The 16053-nt window shown below is 35.5% G+C and overlaps 1 protein-coding gene across 4 annotated transcripts in view; it reads left to right on the top strand.

Moving 5' to 3' along the window:
* The first annotated feature begins 3602 nt into the window (after positions 1-3602).
* The window catches only part of LOC128623005 (NACHT, LRR and PYD domains-containing protein 12-like), a 34696-nt gene continuing 22245 nt past the window's right edge, over positions 3603-16053 (top strand). For all 4 annotated transcript variants that reach the window (XM_053649840.1, XM_053649838.1, XM_053649837.1 and 1 more), the window contains exons 1-3: positions 3603-3717; positions 9900-10016; positions 14120-14236. In XM_053649840.1, coding sequence (XP_053505815.1) covers positions 9964-10016; positions 14120-14236 — 170 coding nt within the window. In that variant the 5' untranslated portion in view covers positions 3603-3717; positions 9900-9963. The remainder of the gene's footprint in view (positions 3718-9899; positions 10017-14119; positions 14237-16053) is intronic.

Here is a 16053-nt window from a genome sequence, read left to right as displayed (position 1 = left end):
TCTGGATGAGGAACTTTTCAGAATGTGACCGACATCACCAGATCTACCTGAGACAGCTGGGGCATGCCCTGGTCATGCCACACATGAAGAGGAGAGCTGATACTGCCATGCTCCAAGCCCCAATCCGAGCAGCAATGACCATCATGGGAGTGAGGGAAAACTCCATCTACTGCTGTGGACGTCCAACGATCGGCTGGAAAATCTTGCAAAAGCCTTTGCTCCTGAAACACAGACATGAAGGTAGCAAATGTTTGCTCCTCTTGTCACATGCCAGTATGCCCTGAGCATAGCATGAGCCAAATCGTGTGCTATAACTGCCTGTAGCATGTGAGACAAATAAAATAAAAAAATGTTTGAAGTTTGAATGACTATGAGTTTATTTCAGTTATTTTATATTGGGGTCAAAATGGTTAGTTTTAGCTTATAAATATAACACAAATAATATTTACTTGAAATTTCTGAAAACTAAATGATACCAGAATCAAAGGATGGTAAATAATCTTTTAAATACTAATGTGGATTGTACTTGGTATAAAAGCAGCAATTTATAATTAAAGAAAAAATATATTTTCATTTTACACAATATGCAAATTAACTGTAAATTTCATAAAATAATAATAATCCGTTTTTTTCAGTTAACATTAATTACATAACTAATACTGTTTTAGAAGAAATAACTGAACATTTTGCTATGATGGTTGTTCATTACAGTAGTTTATTCTTGGGGGACCCCAGTCGGTAGTCCTTGTATGTTAAATTTTAAAATTATAAGTTGCATTTTCAGTTGAATTTGGGGAAACCACTTGAAGCATTCGCGTTGTCTATTTCAATTGCTTTTGTTTGATTTGTTCATTGCAAACAGCTGAAAGTCTGTAAATTTTGACAATAAACCTGATTTGCCGGATTTACTTTTAATAAATTCATCCCCCGCACTTTTTCACTGGCCATGGCCAATATGTGTATCTTTGATTTCTATACGTGTACGTGTCTATAAGTCTTTACGTGACAATTGGTCACTCACATCACGTGTCAGGCCCATGCTCACACTCGCGCTGCGTGCTCAAAAAGTGGCAAAAACCATTCACTCATTTTTTAATAAGTCTAGCAATGTAAGTTCTTATGGCATGTGCTGTTCGTGTTGCACAATGATGAATAATTTGCTATGTATTTCTTTTTAAATGCTGATGGTAATATTAGTCTACCCGCAGTCCCGCACAAAAAAAGAGCTTGACACTAAAAATAAACTTTGTTTACACTAAATTATATTGAATGTTATTGTTGATATAACATGTTATTGTACTGATATATCTAATGTATAATGTAAGTAGTTACAGTGACATGTTTGTTAGTTTAGTTCTATTACAGTCTCTTTGTAGTCTCTTTGTAGTGTGTACACACACACACACACACACATATATATATATATATATATATGTATATGTGTATATATATATATATATATATATATATATATATATATATATATAATATATATATGTATGTATGTATATATATGTATATATATAGGATATAATCAGCCCTGATCATCAGATGTTTATAAACTATCGGCCGATAACCCATACAGTGAAAAATTGCCTTTATCGTCAATTTTTATTACGTTTATATTTATATATATGTATATGTGTGTGTGTGTGTGTGTGTGTGTGTGTATATATATATATATATATATATATATATATATATATATATATATATATATATATATATATATATATATATATACTGTGTGGTATGTATATGCAATACAATGTACACTAAACACAATTTGCAATATTTAAAGAATACAGTGCATTATACAATATAACATGTATGTACAGAATCATAAATTGCATATTAAGCCAATTAAGAGCATGAAGATATAAAACCCATCAATTAGACAAAGATTAGAAAAAAAGATTTTTATTGGTCCCCTCTGCTCTTCATCACTGACTGAAGTGAAATAATGAATAACCATCAGACTAAACCATTTTTAGGGAGGGAGAGGAAATATTTTGAAAACTTATTTTATGAAATTGTATGTTTTTGTGTTTTTCTCAGGCATATAAAACTGTAATGTAATACACTAACATATATATATATATATATATATATATATATATATATATATATATAAGATCAGAAGCAAAACATGACCCTGTTTTTTGGTCCCTAATGTGTTGGAAAACAGTGATGAGTTTAGGGGAAAACATCTGAGGTTTGTTTACAGCCCTGTCTCTTTTAATAATTACTGATGTGACTAAAAATTTGGTTTGTTTCTGTTTATTTAAGATGTAATGATACATTGACAACTAAGTATTATATAACTTTAAAAAATATGGGCTTATTCCATCTACAGGCCTATTGTTACACTGCAAACATTTGCCTTGTATATCAGGTATACAAATGTAAAGAAATATATTTTGTGTGATGAACGCTGTATAAAGTCTACATTCATAAAAAAAAAAAAATGACTGCATGTGATTAAATGTTAGTATTTTAATGACATTCATATGCAAGTGCAAAGGGAAGAGTAATACTGTACTTTATATGAAACACACTCATTTCCATGTGTTTTTCTTTGGCAGCTGATAGATTTATTCTTAACGCTGTCGAAGCATCAGCAGTTTCCACATTAAATGTATCTGCCATGTTTTTTGTATCCTTTATCAATATTAATTTAATTTCTGTTTATTAATTTAAGTTTAGACACCGCTTCCATGTACGTTATTGGTGCTAGCTGTGTGAAAACTGATGGATGAGTGGCTGTGGTAAACAGAAGAGCGTTAACTCACTGAACCGCCTATCACCTGTGTGATGAAGGGGAGTCAGATTTGGGTACAACTCTTGTTAAGAAAACACGCAACACACTGTAAAAATTGTGGTACAAAGCTGGAAAACCTGCTGCCAGTAATTTACTGTAATTTTACAGTTTTCCAAATAAAAAAATCTTTAAAAATCTGTAATGGTTGAACTAGTTAAAGTAAAGGGTGTACACAGTAAATCCCTAGTGTTGAATTAATACCCAGAGTGTTTATTTGAGTCCAATGGACTTATATAAACACTGTAGGGTGTAAATTCAACACTGTGCATGCTAAATCAACACTGGTGATTTTGCTGTGTAGTACATTATAGAGTAGTACATATTTCCCCAAAATAAATTAAAATATTTAAAATATTTTTAAAGTCAGTAACCGTTTAACTTAGTAAAAATCTGTATTTTAAACATCAGTTACTAAAAAAGGTGTAGCTCATTGTTTTGTTTGTGAATAACAGTAATTTAAATGTTTTATCCTTTTTGAGCTTCTGTTTTAAAGCTACTGAAGACAGAAATGTGAATATGTGAAAGTGAAACTAACTTTACCGCAGTCTCTTTCCTATATAAGTGCAGTACAGAGAGGATAAATTACTGCTAGTATGTTGTACTGTATGTGATTAAATGCATTAGAGAATCATGAGAACATAATACTGATGAAGTTTCCGCAAAGGATATATTACAGTGTTCAGATTTGCGAGTCAGCTCCCAACGTTCATCTAAAAATCCGGCTCAAAGAGTCGACTCATTCTCGAACGAATCATCATCTGCAATGAATCCTCCTTCCTAAAGTGAGTTTCTCCCTCAGACTCCATTTTGTGGAGCAGTTGGAAAAGATTTATTTTTTAAACCTTAAGGCAGTTAAGGTGATATTAATGTCACACAACGAGGACTATTGACTAAAGGTGAGTGATTTCTTTATTATAAACGACGTTATATAAGAAGAATGATATATTGTAAAAACAATGTTTGGGGAATATAATTTTATCAGTGTGGAACAAACACCATGTGTTTTTAAAATATATTTGGTCACATTTAGCGGTCTGGAAGCAGAAGTCATGGTGTGTTTAAAGGCTGTAAACAGGTGTTGTGTGGAGTGAAATCAGAGTCAGCAGAACCTGAACCTCAATTTGTAATGCTTGGGGGAAAATGTGCAAATTCAAGCTTTCAAAAATTCAAGCAGCTTCAAATCTAACACCGAGCGATTCAGAAAAAAACATCCGGGATACACAGTAGTTATGTGTTCATGAACGATTCGGTTATTGTGAACGATTCTTTAATATGACTCGGGAACAACGAGTTGAGTCAGAGAGTGATTCGGCCATTTTGAACGAATCTTTAAAATGACTCGGGAACAACGAGTTGAGTCAGAGAGTGATTCGGTCATTTTGAACGAATCTTTAATATGACTCGGGAACAACGAGTTGAGTCAGAGTGATTCGATATTGAATGCGCATGCGCTCTAACATCCCCATAGGTTCTGTACAGGAAGTGTAGTGGAAAACAATCTTTCCAGCCTAAGTCAAAAGACTTCAGAGACAGAGTGGTTTGTGGATGTCAAAAAGTAACTTAACTTTACTGAAACAATAAAGTGAGACAGTCTGCAGAGGGTCTGAATTGTACATGTACAAACATGTCTTTATATACCTCTCTGAAGCAGTAAAATTATCCCTAGGTGGGGCATTCACCTTTTCATTCTAGAAACAAACCAATCTCCACTGCCTTAACTAATTATTCATGTCCATATGATACCTTATATTTGTGGCGCATGGGTAGTCAGTTGTATTTTCTTCAAAAGTTTTACCAGACCAGGGTGTTTACTTTGTCACATAATTTACCCTATAGTCTCATCTGGGTATTTTTCCTCCTGGAATTCTTATCTTTTCTTTTGACACTGATTTGCAAGCTTAGAGGGCTTTGTTTAGAAACCCAGTTGTGGAATGTGTCTAATTGATTTTTTTATTGCCACAAAGTGAAGCTTTAAACAAACACAAGGTTCTTAATTTATTGTCATAGAGTGAAGCTGCTTTAGACAAACACAAGGTTCTTAATTTACTGTCATAGTGTGAAGCTGCTTTAGACAAACACAAGGTTCTTAATTTACTGTCATAGAGTGAAGCTGCTTTAGACAAACACAAAGCACTTAATGTACACACTTAGAATACCACTTGTTAGAAGTGTTTTATAGTTTTAGATTATGTCTGCTGTGAAGAGGTACGGATTGACACAGAAAACAATTAGGCCTACTGTTTAGTAAGACACAGAATTCTTCTAACTCAATACACACTTATAACTCGATCAAAAAGTGTACTATGAATTTAGATAACGCTTCCCACAAGTAATTCTTAACTGTTGGGTAAACATACCAGATTATACCTGATTAACATATCCAAACATTAGTCAACCTTGTAGTTACACACTTTGATTACACTTTATATCCTATAGAAGCAGAAATGATTAGTTCACCTCTCGAGTCTTCAGGTTCGAGTCGTTCGTTCATCACTTCACAGCCCCTCTCCATTCAACCTATGGGCCGGTCACGTGAAGAACGAATGACTTGAAGCCGAAGACCATTATGACTACTATTCTGCTGATATGAACAAAATGACTCAAAAAAATATTCGTTCATTTTGCTGAACAAGATTCAAACATCCGAGTCGTTAAAATGATCCACACTTCCCATCACTAATACTCAGAAAAAGTAAAGGAGCCAGTCTCTAATAGAACTCAGTCCTGGCCAATCACAACACAGCTGTGAGCTCATGGAGGCGGAGCTTCATTTATTAGTCATATTTATGGTGAAGCATCGAAGCTCTGGGGATATTTAGATATTTTTCTGTGCTCTTCGAATTAAATGGTTTCAAAGTTGTTTAAAGCACCTTTTCTACATTCAGAGACTCAGTTGTGATGCACAATAGTATTTTAAGAAAGATATCTTTAGTTTTGTGACTAGTACAGAGAGGATGGGAGAGCTTTATCATCTACAGCAGTTTCTTTATGGAGGGGAAAATTCTCTCAAGTGAATACAACAATGTATTGTGTAAAATCCATTTTATAAACCCAAGCATGTGATTTATAGTATAGTATATTTGCAAATTATATTATTTTTGACATTTAAAACATAGTGTTTGTATAAACACTTATATTACATGTTATATAATCTGATTCCAAGGGATGTGTTTTTATACAATTCTGAGTTAGTGATAAGTTCTGAGGATAGCAGTTTGTGTGAGAGAGACGGAGAACTCATTCTGTGCTGTGTATCTGACACTCTCATATATACAGAAAGAGAGAGAATATACAGAAAGAGAGAGAATATACAGAAAGAGAGAGAGTAAATCCCATATGGCAGAGTGTTTACGGTCTTCTAGGAAAGAAGGGTCTTGGAGTGTAGGAGGTGCAGTTAAGCCAACTCTCACACGTCCACTACATCAGCAGGAGTTTTACATTACGAGGGGATTTATCAACAATTTCACAAATAATCCACATAATCTGTTTTATTTTAAAACAGATACTTCCGATCCTTTATTCCGATTGGCTGAGCCGTGTACAAAGCCGTTTAAATAACTTTATAAACACTCACCTGTGACCTCATTACATCAGTATTACAGCGCCAAATAAATCGTTTCAAAATGTTAGTTTTTGTTTGCATTGTTTATGCTAATAATACTAAATAACTAAAAAACATCAAGCTGAAAGGTGCATTAACGCCACCTACTGGACTGTAGTATACCAGATTTTAAAGAGTGTATAATTACAGTGTGCTGTGATTTAACTGTGTCCGAAATCGCTCACGAATTGGGACACTGACGTAAATACCTGTGTCAGAGACACTCTATCACGGACATTATGGATTGTATCGTAAAACGGTAAAGTTAATTTTCTCACTGTTCATATTTTGCAGGGTTTAATTTTCACATGGTTTCCTGTCAGTGTCCTCAAGCTGACTCCTGAGGTAAACCTGGTGTAAAATGTACTCCGTCTTGCTAGTTTTGGTTTTGCTGAAACTTCTTTTTCCTGAGGAGAACAAAAGGCATATTTCAGAAAGAGCAACAACTTTAAGGCATGCTTTGTTAGTTCGAAGTTGCCATCTGTCAGGAAGAAGACATTAGACAAAACACATCCAGCTGTTAACTAAATAACTGAAGACTTGATCCTTCCAACTCCTGTAAGAAACAAATGCAACTAAAAGTAACTAATATTCCCCCCATCTATCCCTAAATTAATTAAAACATCATCAATATATTATTTTCTAATACATATGTCAATACTGTACATACATGTGTTAACTAATATATGTGTACAATCCACCAAATTATCATTTATTTATTTATTGATATGATATTTATCATATCAGCTAATTCAAAAGTTACATTGCAAAATAGTAAGTGGCTGAAAATAAATACTGTGCCAGTCAATCAGTAATCTGTATCATTTCACTCAGAAATATATTGATGCAGATGTATTTTCGTTAATAAAAAGTTACACATACATTTGTAAATGTTGCCGCATTCGGTTTTGCTGTCCACCATGTTTATTTTTCTTTTGCGTTTTATGGCCATCTCGCATTGGAGTATGGGAAATAGTGCGATGGCGAGTGTATATTTCATTCGATTCCAATTGAAGTAGTTTTCCACAAAAAAGCCCAAAAAGCTTCACAAATTGCACCCCAGAATTTGAAAAATGCCACAGCAAAATCAAGCTTTTTGGCCGTAATAATCACAAAAAAATCCACAAAATCCTGTATGGACTGGTAGATGTCCATAACTCATAACCTAAAGGGTGAATTTGAAAAACATCAATGAAATTCTGTTTCATTTCAGAATTAGCATAAAAATATTTTTTTTTTGCACAAGTATTTAATGGTGCACTTGTTAAAGTAATAAGCGCATAATTTCTTTTCTTTTCTTTTTTTTTTGGGAATAACATTTGTATTTGTTTCCCATAATTGAGAAAAACCAATAGCTACAGCAACACAATTAATTTTCAGATACAAAACAAATGAAGCCAAAGACACACCGACACAGCATTCATTAATGTACAAGGTTTCTGACAAAGCTAACAGTAACTGTCCAATTCTGAATTGCACATGGTTTGGCCTTATAAAACTCGGATGTAGCCTGATCCAGGATGATGTCCTTATCCTAGAACATTATCCTGGAACATGCTACATCCAAGTATTATTGACCATTGATAAAAGGGAAATATATGATTTCAAATCATCCTTTCAAAATTTACTTCTTTGCAGCTGTCAATACGCGCACATTTTCTCAAATAGATTTTGTGAAGTGCCAATGTTAACATGCATTTAAGATCAGAGCATCAACTCTCTGTGATTGGTATTCTGTGTTATAGACCCTTACCTGTTTTTTGGATTACTCTTTTGGATTATCTCTCAGCTAAAGAGAAGTTAATGCTTGGTTTATAACTAACTTCCTTAATGCCACTGAGTGTTCAATGATAAACATATATATACAGTGTTCTCCACTAATATTGGCACCCTTGGTAAATATGAAGGATGTGACAATCTGTCTTTATTGTTTAATCTTTTGTTAAAAAAAATCACAAATATAATCTGCTCTCATGTATATCAAACAATTGCAAACAGAACACATGTTTATCCAACAAAAAATCTTTGTTAAATATAGGTGTGCAACAATTATCGGCACCCCAATGAATTCATATGAGAAATATATTTAAAGTATATTCCTATTGATATTTTATTTTTTTTAGTACACCTGGGTAACTAGGAACAGGAAATTGTTCAAACATGACTTCCTGTTTCACAGGGGCATCAATATGAGGTAACACATAGGCCAAATTCCCTTAGTCATTCATAACAATGGGTACGACCAAGGAACATAGCTGTGATGTGCAGCAAAAGGTTGTTGAGCTTCACAAAATGGGAAGTGGCTATAAGAAAATAACAGAAGCATCCGAAAATGCCTATTTCCACCATCAGGGCAATAATTAAGCTGTTCCAGTCAACTGGAAATGTCATGAATCAACCTCGAATTAGACGTGTGTCTATATCGTCTCAACGCACTGTAAAGAGGATGGTTCGATTGGCAAAAAATCTCCAGAGATCACAGCTGGAGAATTGCAGGAGTTTGTTACGTCTTGGGGTCAGAAAGTCTCCAAAACTACAATCCGAAGTCACCTACATCACCACAAGTTGTTTGGAAGGGTTTGAAGAAAAAAGCCTCTACTCTCATCCAAAAACAAACTCGAGCGTCTTCAGTTTGTCAGACACTACTGGAACTTCAAATGGGATCGGGTTCTATGGTCAGATGAAACCAAAATAGAGCTTTTTGGTAATAAACACAGAGGTGGTTTTGGTGCACACAGAGAGGTAGCCATATGGAAAAGTACTTCATGCCCACGGTTAAATATGTTGGTGGATCTTTAATGTTTTGGGGCTGTTTTTATGCCAGAGGACCTGGACATTTTGTTAGGATACATGGCATCATGGACTCTATCAAATATCAACAGATATTAAATGAAAACCTGACTGCCTCTGCCAGAAAGCTTCAAATGGGCCATGTTTGGATCTTCCAGCAGGACAATTATCCCAAACATGCATCAAAATCAACGCAAAAATGGTTTACTGACCACAAAATCAAGGTCCTGCCATGACCATCCCAGTCCCCTGACCTGAAAGCCATAGAAAACATGTGGGGTGAACTGAAGAGGAGAGTCCTCCAGCATGGACCTCGAAATGTGAAGGATCTGGAGAGATTCTGTTTGGAGGAATTGTCTCAGATCCCTTGCCATGTATTCTCCAAAACCATCAGGCGTTATAGGAGAAGACTCAGAGCTGTTATCTTGGCAAAGGGAAGTAGCACAAAGTATTGACTAAAAGGGTGCCAATAATTGTAACTGTAAGTGTATTTATGCACATACAGTATGTGCACATACTGTCTGCACCATAATATAACCAGACAGTTCAGATATATGAACGGGGAGCTTGTGATTTTTTTTTAATGCACCTGTCAAAAGGGTTTTTAGGCTCACCAGTATTAAAAATTATACAAAAAGTGAAAAATGTTGTGAAGTTTAACTGCATATCTGTTTGTGTGTTTTTTAGGATTGTGCTCCATTCCAGCAGAAGAGATCAGACTCTTCAGGACAAACGTTACTAATTTTCAAAGATGGAGACTCCTGATCTGGACACAGATAATGTTTCCCCACACTCAAAAACCAGGTAACCTACCATGTCATTGTATTCTAGTCATTAAATATTCATATTTATACCATGGTCTGTCTGAATACTCGATTCTCATTGCCTGGAAGGTGTGCATTCAAACTGTTGAATTTGGGGTGGAGGATCTGACGATTTTGTATCGTGATCGATCTTGAAGACGTCCACAATCTACTTTTCAAGTGAATGTAGAGACTTGTCCAGTTTTAATAATGTTAAAACTGCAACAGAATGATTCCCTACTAGATGGCTGTATCGATTGCCTAAATTATATCACGTGTCTCTATCATGTGTCTTTCATGTAGGGATGTCACAATTCCAAAACTCTAGTAGCCGGTACCAATACCACCAAAAGTACTCGATACCAAAGTCGATACCACGGTGTGGTATAAAATTAAAAAAAGAAAATAAAAAAACTCCCCTGGAGGACATCCTCCTCTGGCGAGAGAGAGAGAGAGAGCGGCGGGGGCGGGCGGTTGTTTTATTTATCAAACACTGTCTGACAATGAGTGGACATGCACTCCTAAATGCGCGCGTACACACACACACACACACACACACACACACACACCTTATACTCTCAATGCAAGCTTTAGTTTAAATTCACTGATGGTGGCAGGCCAAAACGATTTATTGAAAGCATGAACATTTGAATAATTATTAGTGACATTAGGCTACATGTTGCTGACAGGACACGGGCTGAATGGCGATGCATGGTGGCCCATTAGGAGGTAGTTTATAACATTGCAATGCGTTAGCGTAGTTAACAAATGACTGGCTATCGCAAACATTACACGTTAGCTGGTTTTACGGCTAAAATTCAGCTGCCTCAAACAAATATAATATAGGACTGTCTTTCAGGTGCTTCGCCAAATTCCAGGTGTTTCCTCACTTTGTTTGAAATGAACGATAGCATCGGTTGTACACCGGAAACAGATACTAGCTTTCCTCTCTTTTCCTCTGAACGAGTCGGGGCAGAGCTAAACTTGTTAAGCTAAGCTAATCTTCTGTAGTTTTTCCCGTGTGCTTGTAGGCGTTCTTCTTCTTCTTCACCACTTGTGGACCGACTAAAACACTCATGTGTATTTGCTGCCCCCATCAGGTCCGGAAGAATTGCAACCTCGATGCCTCCATTAGAATCGGTTCCAACGATAGTGCAGAAAAACAAGTAACGTCACGTTTTAAGAAAGTTGGTACCGACATGTTACCGAAGTATTGGTTCTCGTGGCATATCTACTTTCATGCCAGATGTATTTGAAAAACAGTTCAACATGAGCTAGCAGCAGGCGAATAAGGAGCTGGTGTGAAAAAAAACGACTCGACGTCAGTAATGTGGCAATGGTTTGGCTATGCACAGTCAGATATTTCTCAAACCAAAGTTATCTGTAAACTTTGTCGGGCAACGATCAGCATTTCTGTAATACGACAAATCTTTTCAATCACCTTAAGAGGAAGCATCTGAAGGAACATGCCACAAGTGTTTCACTCAGACCAGTACAACAACCCCACTCATCCCGAAACATAAACAGTTAGCACTGACAGACGCATTAGAGCAGTCGAAAAATACGATAAAAGCCGCAAATGATGGAAAGAGGTGTCTGAGGTGTCACATTCTATCTATCTAAGAATATGGTGCTGTTCAAAGCTGTGGACAACGTGGGATTTAAGAGACTGATGCACACTTTAGATGCACGGTATGATCTGCCAAGTTGCAAATATTTTTCTCATACCACCATTCCCCATACGTATAGCGAATGCCGATTGCTGCACAAATAAAGCACGGCAAAAATGTTTAATGATTACAACTTGAAGTTGAAACTTAGTATTTAGTTTTCTTAGAATGTGTGAAGGTGTCAGAATTTGAAAAGTGCATTTTGTGTTGTTTACATTTTACTACTGTAATTATTTCTAGTTGAATTCTGAGTACTAGAAAAATCTTTTTATTTAATGGTCGTGTTATCTATTGACTGATTATAATGTTAATATTTAAAATGAAGTTTAACTCAATAAAAGTTAAGGTTCAAATTTTTAAAATAAAAAGATGAATGCAATATTGTGTTTAAATTGTGCAAATAGATAAGTCCATAGGCTTGTTCCGGTCTGGTTATTCTCCATAATACATCTCAAAATTGGGAAGAAGATCGCAATTCAGATTGTGGATCATGATTGTTTTTTGTAAAGATCGTGATATGATTTTTTGGGAAGATCGCCCTCCCCTACGTTGAATGCACAGATAGTTCCAGTCAGTTTAATCACCGCTCTAAATTAATGCGCTGCCTATAAACAATTGTAACCATAGTTACATACAGTTACAGTTGCATACAGAGTGAGACAGTTATTGTAAACATGCCCTAAACAGGTCATTCACACACATACCATCACTCTCTCTCTCTTTCTCTGTCTAATAATTTTTATAATTCATTCAAATAATTGTAATCTTATCGAACTACTTTATCTCTCTATTTGATTTAGAGCAGGCAAAATTCTAGATTTAATGAATCATAATAATAGCTAACAAAAAATAATCACTATTTTTTACTTTTGCTTTGTTTACGTTACCACGTGTGTGTTTTTTGTTTTGGTTTCTGTCCTTTCTCCACCCATGTATTGTGATTGGTTGTGTCCCTCATGTGTCATCATTGTCCACAGCTGTTTCTGTTTCCCTCTTTGATTAGTTTAAGTATTTATACCTTTGTGGAACTTTGTATGATGTGAAGTAATGTCCTGCGTTCACCTTACATGACCGGCATTATGTTGGTGGATAAATTATTTATTTAAATAGATTTTTCTCACTTTTGATGAGTTTTTGCCGATTACAATATCCCTGTACCACCAGGGGACTATACAACATATTTTGATGAAATATCTCTTGAAATGTGTATGCTGTGTAAACGTCAGATTCAACAATGGTCGCTGCCTAATATAATTTATTTAGTAAGTTATAAGTACTATTTAATAGTAAATATGTTGGTAAAATATTGTTCTACTTTCACTCCCATAACAGATCCATAAGAGTTTTATTTCAAGGAGATAATATATTTTTGCCTTATGTATATTCATATTGAAATTGTTCTACAGACAATATTGTTTGGAAGTTAAGGAAGTATCATTCAGGCTTATACACAGGATCAACCCAGTGAAACATTATTTTGTAAAACTTTAAAGATGATATTGATGCAAGTTGCTCCTTTTGTGACAGTTGTCCTTAAACTGTGGTTCATTTGTTTTGGCATTGCCCATTTGTTAGGCCTTTTTTGGCAAAATGTTTGGGAATTTGTTGTGAAGACTGTTGATGAGTTTATTTTGTTATGGAAACATTTGTTGTTTGGTCTATTAGAGTATCAAAGAAACAATGTTTATATGATAAATCTTTCACAATCATAAATCATAAATTTTCACAAATGTACATTTTCCTGCCAAAAAAACCCTGCTTTATGTCGTTTTAAAATAGAAATGGAACATTATATTGACTCAGTTCGATTTTCTATGAAACAAAAGGCAATTAAAATTCTGAGAATTTGTATTAATATTATTATATAGAAATGTGCAAAGCTCCCCCAGTGTACAAATGATTTTATTATATTGTTGATGTTTGTAAGTATATGTAACATCTGAACTTTGTTAACTGATTTAAAAAAAAAAGTACAGAGTTTGTTGGGGTCATTAAACATCACACCGAACTCATCTACTACAGCCTTGAAGTGTGTGTGTGTGTGTGTGTGTATGTGTGTGTGTGTGTGTGTGTGTGTGTGTGTGTGATATGGTATAAGCAGGAAAATCCAGAGCTAGGAGTGTATTACATGATTTTAATGCACTCCGCTTCGTGTCAGGTGGTTCTTTTCCTCCACAGCATGCATTAAAATGATGTAATGCACACCTAGCTGTGGATTATCCCTTACCTAAATTATTTACTGAATACATATGAAAGGAATAACTTAAGCAAAGTTTTACTGTTAATGAAAAGCTAACACTATCCACTTAGTATGAAATAATGTTAGATTCAGTTCATTGTAAGTAAAATTAAGTTCTCATTAATTTAACCAGTTAGTTAAAAACTGTAAAGAGTGTATATAAATGACTAAAGGACTGTCTATAATGTTGTGCAGTAAACTCCAGGGAGAGAGATCAGAATCACCAGCACCCAGCTGTATCTCCATGAAGAGTGATGAGTCTATGGACACTCCTCTGAGGTTTAAAGGTGGAGACTCCTCACTTCTACATAGGTAACATCCTCTCACTGTTACTGTCACTGCTAAAGTCACAGTTAAAGGGAAATTCCAATAAAAAAATAAAATAATACAGAGGTAAATAATCATGTAACGCTGCTAGCTGACATTATGGTAGCTACGTGTGTTGTTATTAACTTCAGTTATTTGTCTCAGTGTAATTGTGAAAGATCTACAGTTGCTCTCTGCCTCCTGTTGCTCTTCTTGCTGGTGCAGTTCTTCTTCTGTATATTCTGGCTCGAACATGTATGGTTGGATGGCACTGTGTAACAATAATAATAATAATAATAAACTTTATTTTATTTTTTTATAAAGTGCCTTTAAAAGCAGCTTCTCAAAGCGCTGTACACAAAATAAGCAGTACACAGAAAAATAAAACATAAAAGTTAATAAGAACTCCAGAACAGGAGTAATATGATCACATTTCCTGGTTCCTTTCAGGATCCTGGTGGCAGAGTTTTGTACATATTGCAATTTGTTAATTATGGATTTAGAAACTCCGGCTAAAACGGCGTTAAAGAAGTTTAGCATTGGTCACAGTCTAGTTATATTTCTGAGGTGAAAAAAGGATGCTTTAACACTGCTCTGAACAAAAGAATCTAATGTGAGGCTGGTATCGAAAATTACTCCAAGGTTCCTCATTTTACTTTGAGTCTCTAGAACAGAGCCATCAACAAACAGAGACAGTGGACCAGATTTGATGACGGGAACTTATAAGCATAACTTTGGTTTTCCCGCTGTTCAGACACAGAAAGTTATTATTCATCCATGTTTTTATCTCAGAAATACAGTCAGAAAGGAAACAAACATCAAGGTTTTCACCAGATTCTGAGTGAATGTAGATTTGGGTATCATCAGCATAAAAGTGATAACGGAGGCAGAGTGCCAGACCTGTAGCCACCCATAGAAATAAACTGGGAACGGTCAGTAAAATAGGATTTAAACCAGTTTAAAACTGTCCCAGACACACCAAAAACACTTTCAAGGCAGGTAAGTAAAAGACCATGATCCACAGTATCGAAAGCAGCTCTAAGATCAAGAAGAATAAGAATGGAAGTAGCTCCAGAATCAGAGGCCATCAACAAGTCATTGGTAACTTTGACCAACGCCATTTCAGTGCTGTGAAGTTTACGAAAACCTGACTGAAGGGGTTCAAAGAGGTTATTAATTGTAAGATGATTACATAGTTGAGAGGCAACAACACGCTCAAGTATTTTTGCCAAAAACTCAAGATTTGAAATTGGATGAAAATTGTTCAAATCATCCACGGAAACATATTCTTTCTTTGGTACAGGTGTAACAGCAGCAGTCTTTAGTACTGCTGGAACGACCCCAGTCTCCAGTGATTCATTTATAATGCTGAGGATAGTAGGGCACCAAACATCGAAGCACGATTTAAATAGGTTTGTGGGAATTGGATCCAGCAAGCAAGTGGTTGATTTCATGCTGGATTCCTCCCTTGTGAGAGCCTCGGATTCAAGCAGGGAGAAATGAGTGAAAGAAACACCAGTGAACGCAGATGGACGAAGGAGTGAAGAGGCAGAGTCAGGTGTGACAGGAATTTCTTTGCGAACATTCTCAATCTTAGAATTAAAAAACTGAAGAAAAGAATTACATAGCTGCTGAGAAACAGACAAAGTGGTAACAGCATTAACTTGAAGCAATCTGTTTATGGTTTGGTTATTTTGATTGTTTACAATAACCTGAGAGAAATAAGAAGATCTTTCAGTCTCCATTAGTGCTCGATAATCACCCAGAAGATCCTTCCACGCTTGATAGTAGACATTCAGTCCAGTAAGGTGCCATTTGCGCTC

This window comes from Ictalurus furcatus, chromosome 19 (assembly GCF_023375685.1).
Source record: "Ictalurus furcatus strain D&B chromosome 19, Billie_1.0, whole genome shotgun sequence".
In the NCBI taxonomy this organism is placed as follows: domain Eukaryota; kingdom Metazoa; phylum Chordata; class Actinopteri; order Siluriformes; family Ictaluridae; genus Ictalurus; species Ictalurus furcatus.
Note: the sequence above shows the minus strand (reverse complement) of the source record. Positions and strands in the feature narration are given on the sequence as shown.